Here is a 20,955-nt window from a genome sequence, read left to right on the forward strand (position 1 = left end):
TTTAATGCTTTGGAACCACCTTATGCGACATGGAGCAATGATTTTTCTGTAAAAGACAAGAAATAAAGCAATAAATTCAATTTAGGTTCATAAAAATGATAAAAAAACACTCACAAATGACAGATATTGTACATGATTGTAGATATATGTATACATGTCCCATTTTCACAACTGTTCCATGATAATATTCCGTACACTCTAATAAAACAAAGGGGATAAATTTGCAAAAAATGTACACATGAATTTAATAAATAGGAGTCAATATGGATCTCTAGAAAAAAAAATATTTCTTATGTTCAGGTACTACAGGGTACTTTTGGGGTATTAGTCAACTCCGTAACGTCATCAGCAGAAGTTGAGACATAAAGCTCGTGCGGTTGGAAGCACGTGGCAAGCATTTAGCGCCAACAAGGTAAGAAACAGGCTATAGACCACCTTAATTGTCGTGAATTGATTGAATTCTCTTACCAATCACTGCACACTAGATAACGTTCTTATTTTAATAAGTCAATCCACAATTTACATGATTTAGTTTTAAAAAATGAAGCATGTCTAGAGACCCAGAACCATGCATTGGCCGTATTGGATGATAAAAGATCATTGATATTCCCTGCAAACTGAGTTTTTTCCCATGAAAACAAACCTTATCTTAAATGTTGTGAATTGAGTTGTCTTTGCAAAAGAACGCTAAACATCTAAAACATCTACAGCACATTGCTTAATGCTAAATGAGATAGTTGACAGCTGGCAGCTTTTCAACCGGTCCAAAATTTTGCGGTTAGTTGACTTAGATGCATAGCTGTACTAAGCTGTCCATACAAAATATCTAGAAATCCAGCACTCAGCGGCTATAGTTGAACAAGCGACCAAGAGAGCGCGATTTGGTAACTGATCACACCTCTGATGTTTTAGAATGTCATTTGAATGCAGCATTGGTGGTTATGTAATATATAAAAATAACAAGAACGAGACAATGTAAGTATCCTTGGATTCATATTTATTTAAGGTTAGACTTTCAGATAACACGCAGTGTTCCTGTGGATATATATTAATGAAAACACTGAACACTTCTTCTTGTACTGTAAAATTTATGCTGAAATTAGAACATAATTTTTCCACACTGAACAAAATAACAAAGGAGCAATAGACCTTGACATTATCTTACCTAAGGGACCCAAATTTGGGTCCTCAAAATAAAATCAATATTGTTAAAGCTGTACAAAAATATATTAAAAAATTAAAAAGATTTTATGAATAACCAGCATAACAATTCTACATGTATCTTTTACAACCTCATCATTCCTTTTTCTTTCCTTGCATTCCCATTCCCTTCCTTATTTCTCTGCACCCTCGTCCTTCTTCTTATTTTTTTTATATAAATTTATTGTATATCTGTTGTTTGTGCATCACATGTACATAATTTTGTTATTTTGTTTGTGTTGGAGAGGACAATCTAAGTTGGTATTATTTGTGTTCAGTCCCATTGATTGTGTTCAATAAAATATTATTAAATCAATTCAAACATATTTCATCCATGTAACTTTAGGAAGACAGGACAATTTTTTGATATTTTCAAAAAATAATTAAGTGAAAATTTCTTTTTTATTTTCAAATCTTTATTATTTCCTTTTGAATTTGGGATCAATTACATATACTTAGTATATCTTTTCAGAAAATGAGCACCTTTGTTATGAGTTACAAAACACGAGTCAAGTGCTTTGACTATAGGACTTCAGAAGAAAATTTAATTTATTGCAAGAGATTTTTTTTGAGTTTGTTGTTTGAGTTATCTTTCTTTTTAAGGAATTTTTATTTCTGTCACTGAAAGCTTTCGTCCTTGAGATCAGACATCTACTTTCTATGGTTATTTGTTGTTTCTATCCGACACCGAGGTCTCTACTGTCAAACATCTTTTCGCATTTCTCTACCAAAGGGGCAGCCTTTACATCCTGCATTGTGATAGACAAACTACATACTGATACACAACAATTTTAGAACAAAACATGAACTTTGTTTTATTCGAAGTTCCAAGTGGTTGAAACTTTCAAGTTTCAAACGAATGAATTATATAGGTAGTTTGTAATTAACACACATACAGATTACACAAAACGTGAGAGAGTGTGAAACCCTTGACCAAAGTCATTTTAAATGATCATATTTGGAGAAAATGTTGTTAAGGTTGCCCTGATCAAATCTCGCATTGGAGAAACATTGGAAGCTGGGTTGGAGTGTGGTATGACCTTGTCCCGACTTTATTGGGCAAGTTCAAGGTCAGTGGTAGAAATTGTTGACATGCGCGTGATAAATGTTCATCGTCTTTACCTCCAACCAAGAAACTTTGCACGGTACATGTCATAAAGTGGTATAAATTTTAAGCTCGTTCACAGTAGCGCTTGTCAATATAGTGCATTTGAATATTGATTTCATTGTAAATTTAAAAATAAACATTTTTGTCATTGCGTTGATATAGTGATAACTGTTTCAGATCAAACATTTCAGAATTTTTAAATATTTTAGTGTGTGGTAGAAGAATAAAAATCTGTAAGTTAATCATAATTATTCGCTGATTTACGTTTTTTCTTACTTTTTTGTAAGAAACATATAATTTAATTATTTACACACTGAATTGACGACGGATTTTTTCCGTTATTTCCTGATTGTGACAAGGAGTACACGGCGGGTGTGACCGGTCAGCAGGGGATGCTCACTCCTCCATGGCACCTGATCCCACCTCTGATGTTCCATATAATTATATTTTGTACACACTGAATTTATACTGTTCGTTATCATCATATCCTACACCGAATTTGTCCACGAATTTTCCTGTTTGTTTTCCGATCGTGCCAAGGAGCACACGGCGGGTTTGACCGGTCGAAAGTAGATGCTTACTCCTTCATGGTACCTGATCCCACCTCTGATGATTTAGAGGTCCAAGTGTGCTCTGTTCCTGACCTGCATTGTCTGAATATGCTTTTTAGCTTGAATACTGTTTGTCATCACCATATATTTCATTCAGTAATTTTCAGTTGAATTCACAGTTCTTAACTATATTCGTTGATTTTTTTTTTCAATTTATATTTCATGACCTCTTCATATCACATCTACGTTTGTACATTGTACAATCTCTAAAACGTCGGAGGTGAATTATTGACAAACAAATTGATGAAACAAGAATATCAGAAGTCTTGTTAAAAGTCATCATTCTGTAAGTTCTATGGTCGATAAAATGACCTTGTCAGCAATTTATCATTGATTCAAATGCTGGCTGACGTTTTTCATGCTTATTGTTACGCAATCAATGACATGAATACACTGAATTGATGGCGGATTTTTCTGTTATTTCCCGATCATGACGAGGAGCACACGGTAGGTCGGCAGGGGATGCTCATCCCTCCATGGCATCTGATCCCACCTCTGATGTTTTGGAGGTCCATGTTTGCTCTGCTCCTGTTTTGTATTGTTTAATGGACTTTTCATCTTCAATACTGTTCGTTAACTGAAATTATCTCCACATGTGATAATGTTTCATCACTCCTCGATGGCATCTGATCCCACCTCTGGTATTTCGGAGGTCCATGTTTGCTCTGCTACTATTTTTTTTTTTTTTTGGACTTTCGATTTTGAATACTGTTCGTCATCTCTATATATTTCATTTTACAAAATATATACATCACATGCTGATTAATTTTTTAATCTCATTATTTACTTCTTTAATCTGCATTTGAACCCTATCAAGTTTCAAGCTATGTTTGATAAAATCAGCTGCCCTTAAACATTGATTGATAAAGTCATCTGTTTTTAAACGTTGTTTACGTGCATTGGCTATCCTTTTCATCAAAAGATCTTCAATGATTGTCCATAAAATGAACTGTTCACACTCATTTGTTTGGTTTTAGATACCCATGAATGAATAAGAAGAGAAATCCATATTAAGAAAGACATGAATTTTATTGACTTAATGTGAATAAGTCGACCTAAGTCAGACTATAATGCCGAGTGACTCGGCCTATCACAGGTGATGACCCGACCCCGACCCCTCTACTGAGGTATGTCTCATATTCAAACTAAATGCCAACAACAAGGGGGCGGGGCGGATGAAGCGCCTACTCCACCAGAGTGGGCGCCCCTTACAAAAAAAGTTAATGCTGGATAATTTAGGATTTCACCAAATCCATAGCAAGATATCGTCATGGAAACAACAGCAAAACAATCTTTTGACATTGTACAAAATATATATAAAATATTGGCAAACCAGAAATGAATTTAACTTTGACTGGCTTTAAGAAAAAAGTCCTCGCACATATCTGTTATATAAATAAACCTGAGATATTTCAACAATCTAATGCAGTGACAGACGCGTTGTTTGAACGCTCTGTGAAGTGCCGCTCCATCAAAGATGACGGCGAGGTAATACTTACATACAAATTTCTTTGGTTTAACAAGCTATATCACAAACTGTATACACTAATGCAAATAAAACACCTTCAACAATGATATGTTCACCATTCAGCCTGATATGTAACAGTTAACAACGTTCGACACGTGACCGGAAGTCCCCGGGTCTTTTGGCCGGATGTTGAACACACATCACTCAACAGGTGCACACATTTCACGTTTGAACACTAATAAATACAGTCATTCCTCTCTCACACTGCACACTAATGAGGTCTCAATCGCACATACCACTCAACCTAGTCAACATGAAGTTCAAGAAGAAAAAATACCCGTAAGTGAGCAGTTTCTTAGACAATAAAAACACCATGTATTCCTTAACATTTGAACGTTCTTTGTAGCACATTGTAGATAAAACGTCCTGAACACACGTTACGTTTGACGTTAAACGCCGTTCAACACTGGAGTCACGTGACTTCATCACAACCAAAAATAGAACACCACATGAAATACTGTTGTCGCTAACGACTGGAAATACTGTAATGTAGACATGGTACTGGCCTCCTACAAGAAAGAACAGCAACGTTAGACAATACATACAACACAGACAAACAAACGTAGAAATAGCCAGGATTTAAATACTACCGTAAAAGGAAACGTTTTACTTTGTTCTTACAGTAATATTGATAAAATCAATTTAAAAATGTCAGATTGTTATGATTGTTACTCTTTTCTATAATAAGATTCAAATTTGGATTTCAAGTGAACGTAAAATAGAAGACGCTAAACAGGCAGCGGTGACTTACATGCTAGGACTTTGAACTGGAATCCGATTCTGGAGTCTCTGTCTCTTTGTTCTTCCGTCTTTTGCTTTTGTATACGTGGTCGTGATTCACACTCTCTACTGAACCTACCCAAAACAATGAAAAATTTAAATTCTTGTTGCAACCAGTTTTTTTTAGAACGGGAGTGGTATAAAACCACAATTTTGTGTTGGAAAAAGTCTAACCCCCTTTTTTCTTTTGAAAAACTTTGAACATACTTAAGGAAGCAAAATGCTTAAGAAACATGAAGTTATTCTTTCATTCCTTATCTTTATGTTTGAGGGAGAGTTGAAGTAATTAAAAGTGCAGCCTGGTACCCACCTGGAATTGGTGTGTGGACTTCTACTTTAACTGTCGCTGTGGCCTTGACTCGGGTCACGTGATGAGTTTGGGGTGTGGTTGTAACTACGGTAGGGGGCGGTGTTGAACATCGGCTGTTTTCGCCGCTGCTCGGGACAGAATCACTCTGTTTGGTTGGCACAGTAGTGGTCTCCACAACCACTTCCGGCTCTACAACAATCTCATGTGAAGAGTATTGGGTGGGTTCCTCTGTGATGGTGGTTAGGGATATATCCGAGGGGATCCGGAAAGGTCGACCGTGTCCTCGGGACCGTGAAGATGAGGAAGACGATTTCTTTTTAGGTTTTGGGGAAGGTTCTGGCGAAGGGGTTGGGATTCTATCCTCATCATTCTTAGGCCTAATCTATTGAAGAATAACAGAAAAAGTTGGGACCTGAAGTTATGAGCATTTTTTTCTTCAGACGGCATCATAACAGTTATTGAATTAAAGTTATTGCATGACGCGTACTTAAATAGAACAAAAACGTAAATTTTGCTTTCTTAAGAACAGATTGTCTTATGGTTTCAAAAAAACTTCATAAAACATAATGTATTTTTAAATACTATATAATTTTATTAAATTTAATTTTATTGTAAGGATTTACCTCTGCCTTTGGACCGAAGAGCGACAGAAGGATCGGAAGGAAAAGCAATCCATTGATGAGGCCAATAACAATCAGCGCCGCCAACACATTAAAGAAATACCTGTAACAGGTAGGTACAAATAATTAATTAACAAAATATCAGGCCCAGAAACAGATTGTTAGTAGAAGTTAAATTACTTCATTTGCAAATTAAATTGACTAGCAAGGCTATCTTTAATAAAATATTCGTTTGCTCTCTTCAGACTCTGATGAAAAAATTGGAGTGATAGGAACGTTATTTTTTGAATTGAATTTCCACTTGGAGTTTAAATATTTTTTGGGGGGTATTAAAACTTCGGAATGAAAAAAACAAAGAGTTGTTTCCTTGAGATTTAAACACGTTTTAAGTCAGGCCCTTTATTGTCAGTCGGTTAGGAGAGGACAGACTAACAACTGCTTAAAGATGGATCATCACTTAAATACCCTTTATTAGTAATCAAAGCTGATACTGTACAAGTTTTCTTTCATCATTATTTAATTATTATGGTAATTTTTAGTATTATGGAATATAAGTAGAAACATATTTAAAAAGTTTTTTGCGAATAATCCTTTTTTTTTCAGAAAATTTATTTAAAATCATTTTTTTTTCTAGAGAAACCTCAAGTCTTATCAAATGATAATATTTAAATTTCGCGGGACATAAAACAGCTTTGATGCATTGTGGGAAATATCATATTAAAAGATTTCTGCACTTTCTCTCAAAGAGAGAAAAAAAATAACATGATGTTAAACATTCTTGTCATGTTCAGGTAAAGACTTGATAATCAATAGACGTTAAATAGGACCACCCAGCGTGGCTATCGGCAGCCGATTTAAATGTGCATTAGATAATGAAGTTCCATTCATAACTCGATCAGGGGCGCGTTTCCCACTGAACCGCTGTTCTCATTGCGTCAGTATGGCCGATGTAAACAGTTCGATTGAGAAGACCACCCGGCATTTGGCGAGATATAGAGAAAATATTACAAATCAGTGACAATGCAATTCAGATTTCTTATTATCTCGGACGAAATAGCCCCGACCATTAAAGCTGGAATTTTCATTTATGATCCACTTCATAAACAATAAAGATTTATTAACCGGACATTATTTAAGATCCGCTCCCCAAGAAACCTTTCCATCTTTTTGATGATTCTTATTTTATGTGTTGGTTTGTGTGAGTGGTGTCTGGTAAAGGATCTCCGTCCAAATCGCCTACTTTTACTACATTCTGTTAAGCCAATTTCCATTTTATTTATGTGCTCGATTTCCGCTTTAATGAAGACGTAATTGGAAGAACGGCGGTGGCCGCGCGTGTGGGCCAGATGAAGATAAGAGGTACTCAAGGGGAGGCTTCTTACCGCGTGAAAATTGATCAGAGTGATCCCGGGAGGGGAGAGGCCTCGACGGAGACCGAGAATCGTGTTTATTCGCGGGATTAGCACCGTCTTGTGTACCGAGGTTACGGTCAATAGATTGCCTAGATGGGTGGTCCGCCCATCATCGTCATTTACCTTGAGCCAAACCACGTGACTTTAATGGCTTCCATCAATATCAATCTCGTATATAAAAATTATTAGTATACATTTGTCTATCTAGTGTTTATATCTGTTTGTTGTAATGAAACAGACGTTCTTAATTGCATACTTTCTTTTTTTTTTTTTACTGTTGTCCAAGTCGTGGGATAACCCTGGGTCGCCCCCAGTGTAACCTACCGAGCTTTGTATTTTTTGCTGACATCAGAGCACAGAAAAAGCAGATCATTTGTATCAAATAACATAACAGCGGTCTTTCTTCATTGTAATATTCCTTTGGAATTCTTTCATACTGAAGCGAAAGTGCAGCATGTATTTGACATGTGACTTAATTTTTAATGTTTATATTAAAGAAAATAGCGATTTAAGACCCGAGTGAGAATTCGATATCGGTTAAATATAGATTTTTTCCGTACGATTTGATTTTACTAAGCCCCACCCAATAGGCATATTTTCCCTTTAACTGTAAGATAGCAATCTTTTTTTTTCTTTTTTGCTTTGTCACGCGACTTTGAAACATGGTTATTTGGTATGAGTGTATTAAATTGTGAATGGAGTTCAATGCCAGTTCTATCAGATTTAATGACTTTCAAAATCCAAAACAACATTTCTTATCCTAACAAAATTAGCATACTTATATTTTGTTCTTTTATTGGCGAGTTAATGAGCAAATTAGTTAATATAAACTGAATGTTTGAAGCATGCAAATGAAAGTATTTTTCAGCTTATAGGTAAATAACAGATGTCCATACAATAAACACTGATTACAAGCTTTCACACAGGCACCTGACATTACTCATTCATACCCCATTAATAGCAATATAGGATGTAAGGTGTTTAATACTTACTTCACGACAAACTGAAACTCAGCCCCCACCAACATGACGATGCCCAGGAGAGTCGAAATCGCCCCGTGAACAACAGGTGCGAACATATGTTCCAATGACATCGTCATACGCTTATTTCGGGAACCAATGGCTGTCAAAAATCCCTGTAAAATATCAAAAAAGAATTTCTTATAATAAATTTGAATCGCCAGAAAATTATTTAGGGAAGAATTCATACAGAAAAATACCAGGAAAATGGAAATTTCTATCTTATATTTCAATGTAAAGGATTTAAGACTATCTCTTACCACAGAGATGTGGACGGTGAATTCTACTCCGATCCCCACACTGACGATTAGAATAACGGCGGGAACAGCACTGAGGCGGATGTCCGACAATCCCATAAAGCCGAACAGCTCCACCACAATCAGACCTAGGACCACAACCTACCAACAAAAAACAAAATACTTACAACATGGTCACTCAGCAAATCCCCACTAATTGTAGAGTGTCGAAAATTAAAAACGGGACAATGTTCTATCTAAATCAGTTATAGAGTGGGGAGAACAGTGACAAATTTTTGTTATAAGGATACTTACCACAATACTGGCCAGCCATGGATTTAACAACACTAAGGTGAGAACCACGAAGGTGACGATTAGAACACAGAGCAGGGACAAACTGAGGTAGAAGCGGAGGTTGATATACTGTTCCCAGAATGTGAACGGGGTTCCACTGGGATAGTTGGGAAGTCCTCTGTCTGTGTAGGTGTCACAGATATCTCGAATTGCCTGCAATTACAACCAAGATCAACTTCGTATAAAAAAGACTTTATTTTCATATGATGTAGATATTGGTGAAAATTGATGCACTCAATGTAGTGCAAAGATGTATATAGTTAACATGTTTGAATACTTAACCTCTTTACACAGGAACGTTATTTATTTTAGAATGAGATGTGCACTCCAGTTGTTTTAACAAGTTTCAAGTCACACAGAAATTTGTTGCTGTTCTTATTGTTCTTTACCTTAATGGTGTCCAGTACGACATCAGTAGTGGTCTGGTCACTCAGATAGAAGGCGAGTTGTGTGTAAGTTAGTGGCTGGGCTTTAGGCACTGAAAGTGATTCAGACATTCTTATGTAGTGATTTGTTTTCTGTAAAACTTCCTGACTGAATTTCACTGACAACTTAATTGTTGAAGGCTTGTTTTTCGGGTGTTACCTTTAAAATCACGATCTTGAGCATCGTGCAACCAGATTTTTGGTTCTGGATGAAAGTTGGCCTGTGAAGAAGCGTATGCCATGGCGTCGTTTGATACCCAGGCAGTCAGGTAATTATAAAACGCATCTGGAGAAATTATTCCCTCCGAATCCACCAGCTTAGTATTAGGGATCTACAGAAAACGAACGTGTAATAAGAAAGATAAAAGGTATCAATTAGCTGTTCTTCAAATACAAGTGAAGGATTTTTTTCAATGCATACTCTGCTTTTGTCTATGGGGTTGTCCACATCCCCTGTTTGGATTAATAATTTGTAGGCGAGGATAGCGCTGTCTGAAGCATTCGCCTTCCAGTCCTGTTGTGTTACTCGGCCTTCCGCATATTCTGTGTCGAAAGATCTTTGGAGGTCTGTTTTATAAAACATCAATCAATTAACAAAGTCGGACTAAAAATGTTAACATGTATTCACTTAGATGCAAAAAAGAGGAAATGAGTGTTCTCTGTTTAAACGTCGTAGCCTCTCGATAGAATGATGTTTTTACAAAAGAGAACATGCAAAAAACATGCACTGAATCATATAAATAACATTGCCTCACAGGTAAAACATTGTACAAGACTTTTCTCTAATCTTAGGATTTTTTCATGAATTGGCCAGGTGTTAACGTTTTCTCAGCTGTCAATTTTTAAAAAAAACACATCGAATATATTTCACAGAAAACAAGAGGATGACAAATTTGTATACCAAGGCAAGCAACACATTTATATCACAAGATAAAAACGGCATACCTATGAATAATATACAAAGTAGAAATGCATGTTTGCTATTGAGAATATGACAACTATTTCCACCCACCTTGTAACCACTGTTTGAAGAGGTCTAACCAGAAGTTCGGCAAGGAACCATCCTCTCTCTTTATAATTTTATCCACAGTTTGAAAAGAACGGTGGTACTGCGTCAGTAGTCTCTGATTGTTCGGGTAATCTACCCCACTTTTGGTAACAAGGTATATATTAAAGAAGCCGAAGTATTTCGACTGAGCTGTCAAGAAGTTATACTCGGGAGTATGTTTTGGCACAATTTCGGTCAAATCTAGACCGTTCTTCACATGCACAATTCCATATGCACTCACACACAATAAAATTATAAATCCAAGAATGGAAAATACCTGTAAAGAAACAAAATTATAGGTAATTGTTGAAAGTTTCGAATTTCGGGATACTTTTTCAAAAGATAGATTTGAAATTTTATTATAAGGTACAAAACTTACTTTTACGTATGCCTTTTTAATGAAAGGACCATACACATTTCTAGCAAAAGTGTCCAAACTTGAATTAAGTAAATGTCTTTGGAATCTAGCAAAGCGCTCTGCACATGATATATGTTCTGGAGCCGTCAAACACTGCCGTGATGACGTGGTGGAAGGGCAAACTGAAATATTAATAAAAGAAAGTAAGACCCTGCAGATGTATGAACATATAAGACATGAGTTTAACTGACACCGTGAAACACTATATACTTTTAGTAGGAGCAGTTTATAGTTTAAAACCGCGAAACGGTTTATAGGCAAAATCTTTTTCGACCTAGGTTATACAAGTATAACTTGGGGGTAATTGTTAAAACTTGGATGCCTCATAATTAAATTTTCTAATCAATTTGATTGAAATAGGACACTTTTCTTTTCAAAATGCTTTAACACTGCACAAAGTTTGAATGTAACGTCAAGCGAACTTAAACGTTTTTGACTTGAGTTGCGGTGAGGTAGATAAAAGGATTAACAGATAACAGGTTAAAGGATATAAAAACTTTTTTCATCACGTCATTGTTTAATTGTAATATTTTAATAGAGACGAAAATATTTAAACCCCATTTACCAGCCGAAAGTGAGCGAGGACGGCACGAAAAAATTCCCACTGATGGCGGAAGGTCAATTATTGAGGGTCTGGCCAAAGAGGTCACGGCGGAACCACCCTCCTCGGCTGAGCGCGCCACCGTGTTATGTTTGACCACAGAACTGTAGCTTGGGGGAAGAGAATCATTGTAGCTAGGAGGGGGACTGGGTTCCTTCAGGTCGTACAGATCACTTTGCTTGGGTTGAAGTTCTATTACTGTGTCTTTGGTATCCGCAAAACTGAAGAAATGTAAAAAGTCACCTTTAATGTAAATAGTTTATCATAGTTGGGATGAATTTGATACTTTTTCTTGGTATATTATATGTGTGAACGGGGCGAACGGAGTTAAACGCACCTTTGAAAGCAACAGAAGATATCAATTCTTCTATCATCTTTCCTGTACAAGTCAATGCTACATATGGCTGGATATATCAATAGGACACTGAACAAATTGAAGAAGATGAGAATTGATGCCTGAAAAAAGAAATATTTCAACAAGTTGTAGAAGGAAAAAGAATTTATTCATGTCAACTGCGGGACAAACAAGACAATGGATTTTATTGTTGTTGTTGTGTTTTGTATCTACCTGTAATGAGAAAGCTCGGAGTGCGGGGATGGGAATGATGGATGCGGAGAGGAAAGCTAGCATATTCGTCACTGATGTCAGGAACACTGATACACCTGTCCTCTTCAGACATTCGGCCGTCTGGTCCTGAAAAATAGAGGCGGGAAACATCGGTAGACCCTAAATCACTGACTGACCAGCACATTTATTTTTCTTGACATGTACATAAAACAGGCTTAATGTCTTCAGTTTTTAAGTGAAAGTATTTTATTTAGTCAGGGCAAGCCTTACATTGAATGCTATATGTTTGTTGGCCGAGTTCTCTCCATAGGTATGTGCCATTAAAAAGATGTCATCCACTCCCAAACCCAGTGCCAAGAAAGGAATGATCTGAAAGGAAAATCGACATTCTTTTATGTGTCTTAGAAATCCGCTTTAACTGTTCGAATGTTTATGCCATCGGTATTTCCTGCAGTTGAAGAAAATATAAACACGTGAGAAATTTAATACATCACAGCTCCCAATGTTTATATTATATGGGTGGCCTGAAGCGGCTCAACATTCTGCTTTCATTTTATAGCTAAACTGTTCTCCCCGTCAAATCAAATTCTTCCTACCTCAATGTAAACCATTGTAAGGAGATCAAATATGATGGATATTATGTCGATTTGATTATGGCCACTTAAAAGAGGGATCGGAAAGCTTTGAGGAGAATTCATACCATCTAAATAAACTCTCCAAGGAGAGGTTCGATTTCAAGCCTAAGTGGCCAAGTTCTCCAACTGCAGTATTTACCGATCATTTAAGGCAACATCTAGCCATATTACATTATCAGCAAGTAAAATGCCTGAAATCTAATACAAGACTGCATATTTCACTTACTTGTGTAGTAGCGGCATTGAAACTGATTCCTAGTACTGCGCAGACTCCAAGTCCGGCTGCCACGGAGAGAGCTACAAGGAGGACCCCTGCCACGCCCACCCCACTCTGTGACTGGACCCCGTTATTCCACCTCATCAGAGAGATACACGCGTAAATTACCTAGAAAAAGAAAGCAAACGCTTACTTATAGCTCCATTTATAATATTTGAACACTCTTCAGAGGGGGAGTGTATAAAATACTAGTTGATGTCTAGGGACAAAACATTGGTGATTTTTTTTAAAATAAAAGAATGATTATGGTATTTCAAAAATATACCGCTGGTTGTTTTTAGTATTGTTTAAAATGAAAACCGTACCATTAGGACGTATCCTAAAGCAACTCTTGTTGGACTGAGACTAGAAAATTCTTTCATAATGTCTGCAAGAGATACGGAAGAAAATCCGTAAATTTCGTCTCCTTTGGTGCCGTTTTGAGCGTTATTCACGACCTCGGTGAACTTCCGCTGCCAGGCCTGCAATATGGCTCTAGCTTTTTCCAGTGACCAACCAATACTGTGTGTCTTCCAATGTTCTGACCAATACTGGTACATCTCCTGCTCTGCCATCAGTTGAATAATGGATTGCAAAGCTTCACCTCTGTAATTTGAATTGAATATTCTGTAATTTTACGCTTGTATATTTCATAAATACTGAATTCCATAACACAACATAAATAATACATAAGTCTTTTCTTGAAAACTAGTCAGTAGTTTACCTACCGGACTATGTGCCCAGTTCTATTTTTCCGCACCCCTCCCACTATAAGGTCTTCACTCCAATGCATGTACTTAGTAGAAATCCCGGAACATCCCCCGGTCAAAGTAGCACCAATATCCGGGACCTAATGAAAGATCTCATTTAATGTTCAACTTCAAGGATTTATACATTTTTAAAACATAAACATTGTGTTTCTTTTTGGGGGAAGAAATTGCGATACTAACCGTTCTGGCGGCTTTATTAGGTGCAGATCTTGGGCACTCAGATTCGTAGGGATCCAGACAGGGTTTATCCAGATATCCTCGGGTTATACCAGACTGTAATGAAATAATGGAATATGTGGAGATGTCGAACAGAATTCAAGCTCAAAACAAATTAAATTTTGGGTAATAAGATTTTTTAAAGACTTACACATAGGTGTGTATTCTGAATGAAATTGAACCTTACTTTATTCATGATTTCCTCCAGGTCTCTCAAGTAAGAGTTGGATGGATCTTGTTGTCTGTACATCTTTATAAAACCCAGGGGATCCAAATTTGTCCACTTGATTGGTAAACCTCTATAGGGACACATATATAGGAAGAGTTATTACTTCTAATTTACTTTACGAAACTTGGATTTTAAATATTACTGTGTTACTTTAAATCAAGAACAATTTGTTTTTTAAAAAAATTCTGAATTTTTTATCGTATTTATGAATTGTTTTAGATTATTATCAATAGATTTTCTTTTACTTACATATCTACGTAGACATTGTGATCAGGTCCCAGAATTTTTGCACCATCCCAGAAACAGTCCAGAGGAGAAATAATCATACAGGGAATTATTTCTTCCATTCTCTGCAATAAAAGACAGGATGGAAACTTCAACGGGGGAATAATTTTCCGTATGATGAAATGAATACAGTATTAACAATCGCTTAAATATCAATTATAGTAAAACTAAAACTTCACTGATAATAAAGCAGTGTGAAAGTTGTTTTATTTTCATGTGTGGAAACTTTTAAACTTTTATTAATAACAAAATTTGAGTAAAATAATGATCCTATACAGTATTCTTTAAAGATGTGGGGAAATCTTACATTGGCAAACCAGACTCCACTCCCCTCTGTCTTTGGAAATTCAGGGAGATAGCAGAGATCATGGAACTTCCATGTCCTGAACAAAAACAATTTTAATGTCATTTTGATTATTTTCATTTCATTTTTATTATTTTTAAACAATTGTACTTTTACCAACACGAACAGAAAACGTCCAGGCAACACAGAAGATAAATGATAATCAATGTAAAATGGACTTCTGATGAAGACTTACACGTCAAACATATCTACGGATATCTGGGTGACTTTCAGGAGAGTCTCTAGGTGGAATTGTAGGGATGGCACCGTGAGGATGTTGGAATCTCCCCTCGGGGTTTGGATTACCAGTTGACTCGTGGTTCCTCGCCCCTCCCCGACTGTTGTCCTCGTGTATTCTAATTCCTTCTCTAGCCTTCCACCCTCTACAATTACAGGTACAATTTTTGTCATGTTGAAAAAAAATATTTTCACAATATAAGATGTTTGGTTTTCTTTTATATTACATGTGATGCTCATATTTCAATGTGTGGAACAGACATGTTATTGAATTGTTAATTGGGAAATTTTGAAAATGAGGATCCGAGCAATGTTGCACCTGATGCAACCATTGCCTATTATAATCATGATTATATTGTTTTAATCGGATATAGGCCAGAAGGGCCATTGATTTGTGAATACACAATTCACATATAGAACCATATGGTGTATATGACAAATATTTGTATGTGTGCTTCCTTCTATGTTTTTTTCTCATTCAGTCAAATAGCCCCAGGACATTCATCTTTTCTTTCATCACTACTTTTTTATAAATTAAGTTTTTATTATCTTTTAAGTTCTATTTTAGATAACGTTTAAGTTATTTCTCGTGCCATAATTAAAACTTTCATTCATATACACTTGTCATAAAATAAAATCACCATCTTCAAACAAGAAACGCACGCTCTGTTCTCAAGGCAAAATGTATTTAATGTCAGACGTTTTCATGTAATGCTTCTCTTATCTGAATCATTTTATAAAACCCAAATAAAATGCAGTAATTCAGAATTGAGAGGTTACAGACATCAGATTGAGCTTGTCAGGTCATTAATTAGACAGAGGTTACCACCTAGGAGTTCGTACTCAGAGGACTTAGTCGTGTACTGAGGAGGTATGTATAATAATGGCAGCCGAGCTGCGGTAGGTCTCTCTAACTGTCATTCTAATTTATGCGTGTTAAACACCTTGAGATTTATCAATTTAAGAATTTAAAAAAAAATCAGGAATGCCTTCTCTCAGTGACTGACGATGTTTTATTCAGGGTTTATTTTTTTGTAGATGGAAGTAGTGAAATGTCGACGACAACTTGACATTTACATTCGGCCGAGGCTTATCTCTGCTTACACGCATTACAGAAGCTCCCTAGTTTGTTTTCATTGCATTCATTGTCGATTGTCAACATGTAGATTAACTTACGTGAGTTCTATTTACATATAACTGCAAAAAGAATGAAATGAATGCCGTACAGAGCTTATAGAGGGCATACTAATCTGGGTCAGAGAGGTATATGTATTTAGATAAAACGGCACAGTTAATGTTCTATGACTTAATTTTGTTAATTTATTTCAACAAAATTATTGAGCCAATATAGGTTGAACTTTAGACTTTCTTAGTTTTGTAGTTATTCTGCAGTTCTTTGTGTAAGTAAAAATTTGTGAATTTAACTTTCCTTCTTTAAGAAAATTGAATCGTTTAGATACAAATCCAACATTCTTTACGCTTTTTTAATCATATGTGGATATGTTTATTTTATGATCTGCAGTGGCCTGCATTTCTTATCTTTCCTTTTGTTTTTATAACTTACAGTCCTTTACACTGGGCGGTCCTAATTGTCATTTTATTTTATTGCAATATTATATATATAAATACCTGTAGGTCTATCAGTATTAACTAATTTTTGCATAATAATTCGTCATAAATAATGACTGTCTCATTGTTTAGCAAAAAGTTCTTCACTTACAGGTTTTTATTTATACAATGATGTACAAATGTTTTATGATTATGTTGTCCATAGCTCCTCTAGATATAATGTTTTCTATGTTTAAACACTTTACACATTTATATGTGTAATGCATTCTTGCAACTAGTACTTAAACTTACTGTTTTAAATATCATTTCATGTGTAATAAATGTCAACTGGGATTTTAATTTTACCAATTATCTGAAGTAAATTTTATTTATTTCCTGTATACCATCATTTTGACAATGAACTTAAGAAATAAAAAGTTTTTAAAAATCTCCGTATCATTTTTGTCTTTTTTCTCAAAAATACTTTGTCTTTTCCAATTTCTTGATCTAAACTTTACTGTGCGTTATTCTCAGCCTGGCGTAATTTTTCTCAAATTTCTCCAGATATTTTCCATTCCTTTGTTTTTCTACCTTTTTTGCTAATTTATTTCCATGTCTTTTGTACCTTTCCAACCAATTCTGAAATTGGATCTGGTATTAGACGCTGTTTCTGTGGAGGAAATCACTGTGATCGCACACAGTATCAGATTGGGGGTATAACCGCGTTATCTAATGACCGGCAGTGTTACCATTGTACACTGTTACTTCTAGATATGCCAGGGTTTTTTTCTTGTCCAACTTGCCGATTATCTAGATACAATTCACAGCGTAGTAGAAATACTGGGAGATCCCTGACCCGTGAAGCTGCGGCGTCACAGGTTACTGCGTGGCCTCTTATTGGGTTTCTGCCTATGAATGACGAGGACCCAACTTCTGTGTGGTCCCAGATTGATTAAACTTCTTTAAGATTTCATTGTTCGGTAATGTAATGGGGGAAAAAGAAAAGAGGATTGAGTCGCGCTGAGAACTGTGAGTGTACGTGGGTACAAAGAAGGCTTTGTTGGAAGGAAGCTAGGACGTTCGGGGTACACACAATGACAGGGCAACCTTAACCAGAGTGTACACAACAATCCGAACAATGTCCCCGCTCAAAAGCAGTTACTTTTTAACTCTCTTAATTTACTTTTTTTCCAGAAGATCCTTTGACCCAATTTTAACTGGCGCTTCTTAATTTGTTATCTTGAATTCATGCTTCTCTGCCGACCAGAGCGAGTGAACCAAGTGCAGAGTAACCGTACGCTAATATGTAGTTACTTTCCCAAAAATCCTCAAACAACCCTGAATTATTTAAATTTTTAAGGATAAAGTTGTTTTATTTGTTCAGTAAGTAAATTAAGTATGGTATTATAATATCCCTTTTGGTATATAATTTATATTTTTATAACTTTTTAAAACTTAGATAGATGACAATGTTCTGGGTCTCCACTTTTAAAAAGTTTTTTTGCACAATTTTCAGAAATCTGTTAATTTCCTTTGTATCGATAATTTACAGAAATTTTCTAGATTCCTGACTTTTTGGTAATTTATTTGCTATTTATGGTAAATTGCTGGACGGTGTAAGCGCACCTGGGTTAGTACGGGGGAAGGTAACGTGCTAATCACCCCCTAACACGATAGCGGCTTGTTTTGTGTTCGACGAGCGCTACAGCTGTGCACATCTTCATGGTGGACAATTTCCCACCCAAAAATAACATACGACCCTCTAACTTATTACAATAATATTTCCTCATTTCTAAATTAATCTGAAGTGATAAAATGTTCACATTTGCCGTAATTAATCGGTTCTTTGTTGAATTGTGACAAACCTTTGATGGTTTAAAAGATTTCGGTGCGATTTTAAGGAGTCATTGAGCCGTGCCTTGTCACGGTGAATGAGCAGCCATTTAATACACCGTGTGTGTGGTCTGCCCGATCTTTGTTCCTTCTCCATCGGGACGATTAATCAACCTGTTATATGTCTATTTCAGAAATATTCTCCCATTATGTACTTTATTGCATCGGCTTAGGAATGTTTCGGACAAAACAGATACATTTATCTATTTCTCTCTGCAATTTTAACAAATAACTTCATATAAAAATAAATTAAGTTGTTTATATGTATAATAAATATTAGGAGAGAAAAAATAATTAACAGAATCGTTAAGGAACGTTTATTCATGTATTCTGAAGGATAAAAAGAATGGGACTTAGAGAAATCTACAGTAGAACTAGAGTCGTGCGACTTCCACTAATACCCTATCGATTGTTTTCCTGGCGGATTAAATAGAAGCGATGGCGGGTAAATTCAAGCCGAGATACGCCCGGACATTGCGATATTTTCCAGCCTGTATCTTCTCTTTGTGAAGCGAAAACATCTGAAAATATCTGCCGTCTGTACTGTACATTACGGGACCACACACTACGCCGAGTCGTATTTAGGTCACCAAAATGGCGGAGCTACCGTTCTTTTGAATTTTGTGAACTTGTATACATACCTTCAACCCAGAGTTTCTCTACGTCGGTCTGCAGTGTGGTCGTTTTTAATCCGATACAGCACAAAGATAAAAGTAAAATCCCAACAAAAAGTACTTTTCCACAATGTAACTGAATGAATCGGCCTATTTTAAACATGTATCGCTGTATGTGCATTCTTAACCACAGCGCACAGACGCTTCCATCTGCCTTTCCCTGTAAATATGACACAAAATAATCTGATTTGATTTTACTACTGATCTTTTTAGATATTCAAAGAATGTATATCAAATCTTTACTGTTATTTTCAAGCTTTTTAAGGTCATAATAAACAACATTTTTCGCGTTTCACATGAGCACCACGGCGTAACATGTGTGTGTTGTCAGTTATTATTATGAATGATTTTTTCCTGATTTCCAAACAATGTCAATATACTGCTATCAGAACTAAGCTAATTATAACTTGAATGACTTTCATAATAATTTTAACATCCCATTCAGGTGTCCCGAGGGTCCGATTCCCCCGGAACGCAGTTTAAGGAGGGATGGCTATTTACTACTGACCTTTTTGACGTGTTTGTAGGCTAGTTCGGCGTTGACCCAGCTCGTCCGAGTCACTAACTCCTCGTCCACCTCTTTATCAGGTTTCTTCCTGGATCTCATTGTCTTTCCATCAGAGTAAAGGATCAAATCACGTATGTACAGTTGCCATTTGGAAGTTTAAAAACCCACGTGCAAAAATTCTTCCAAGATTTTAGCCGGTATTTGAAGTTGAAACAAAGTTTTCAAGATACTCAGCTCTAGATCTACATTGTCCTTTAATTAACTCCTGAGTAATCACTGTGTAGTCCATTATATTCAGTATATATCATTCAAACATCAAAACACCGTGCATTCCATATGATTCTTAGAATAGAACTGCTTGCTTGTAAGATTTGCATCGACTCCGCCCCTCTTCCCTTGATTGACGTAGGAAGATCACCCACATCTTTAAGACGATTGGAGGAGCACTAATAAGAATTCTCTTGTAACAGCGGCATTACATTAGTTGCCTAGCAACCATTCACCGCACAGGAGAGGCCACCCAAGTTGTGCGACCGCCAACAGTGCGATAAGCAGACATACTTTCATGGGGAATCTTGCACTGAAGCGCCGAGCGGCAGATGCCATCAGAGTTGTTAGCTACTAATCACATTATAATTTAATATCTATCGAGATCGGCTTTGTTTTTATTTACCACTGGGCTGAGAATTGCCGATCTTGTTTTTGAATAAAAATTTAAATGGTGTAATTACTTGTGCACACACTCCATAGTGCGGTCTCGATTTGTACCGATAATTACATTTTTCTGCCGTCTTCTTGGGCGGCCCTTCAATCTAGATTCGGTCGGACTATCATGTGAAAGCTGGCAGACGAAGAGGATGTCAACACAAAACTCACTTTTATTCTGCTGCTGAATTTGACATGAGTGGCCTCCCCCTGCTTTGATGTTTTTCCATAATTAGCTTACCACAGAAATTTATTTCCTTTTTTGTATGGTTTTGTTGTGTTCTTTATAACTTTTCTATAGCATAGCCCACAGAAAAACGAACCCTTTTTCCTAATCTAGTATAACTATTATAGACCCGCCGATTGCCCCTTGTCTTTTTGACAAACGACTTGAAGTAATGGGTAAAGAGAGCAGCCT

General features: G+C 36.3%; 1 protein-coding gene and 2 long non-coding RNA genes across 4 annotated transcripts; 2 read left to right on the forward strand and 1 right to left on the reverse strand.

The window, feature by feature from the left end:
* The first annotated feature begins 333 nt into the window (after positions 1-333).
* On the forward strand, positions 334-15,185 carry LOC134231815 (uncharacterized). Of its 2 annotated transcripts, none has more exons than XR_009984631.1 (3): positions 334-412; positions 6,154-6,269; positions 15,102-15,185. It is a non-coding gene; the product is annotated as an uncharacterized LOC134231815 (long non-coding RNA). The 2 variants fall into 2 exon arrangements; XR_009984632.1 differs by lacking the exon at positions 15,102-15,185 and adding an exon at positions 14,606-14,676.
* On the reverse strand, positions 3,930-20,186 carry LOC134231813 (protein patched homolog 1-like). Its single transcript, XM_062713785.1, has 26 exons — positions 19,833-20,186; positions 19,292-19,484; positions 15,169-15,355; positions 14,937-15,012; positions 14,594-14,694; positions 14,303-14,414; positions 14,080-14,172; positions 13,858-13,979; positions 13,456-13,735; positions 13,100-13,258; positions 12,509-12,607; positions 12,239-12,364; positions 12,008-12,126; positions 11,635-11,891; positions 11,031-11,191; positions 10,616-10,928; positions 10,025-10,170; positions 9,764-9,935; positions 9,568-9,656; positions 9,140-9,331; positions 8,849-8,986; positions 8,562-8,704; positions 6,161-6,260; positions 5,538-5,919; positions 5,199-5,302; positions 3,930-4,956 (listed from the first exon to the last, which is right to left on the reverse strand). The coding sequence occupies exons 1-25, from the start codon at positions 19,929-19,931 to the stop codon at positions 5,202-5,204; spliced, it is 3,960 nt and encodes a 1,319-aa protein (XP_062569769.1). The 5' UTR covers positions 19,932-20,186; the 3' UTR covers positions 3,930-4,956; positions 5,199-5,201.
* Positions 15,218-16,556, forward strand: LOC134231814 (uncharacterized). Its single transcript, XR_009984630.1, has 3 exons — positions 15,218-15,603; positions 15,968-16,080; positions 16,248-16,556. It is a non-coding gene; the product is annotated as an uncharacterized LOC134231814 (long non-coding RNA).
* Positions 20,187-20,955: the final 769 nt, after the last annotated feature.

This window comes from Saccostrea cucullata, unplaced genomic scaffold (genome assembly GCF_032062105.1).
Source record: "Saccostrea cucullata isolate Sc308-1 unplaced genomic scaffold, CSIRO_AGI_Scuc_v1 ctg1220, whole genome shotgun sequence".
NCBI lineage: Eukaryota > Metazoa > Mollusca > Bivalvia > Ostreida > Ostreidae > Saccostrea > Saccostrea cuccullata.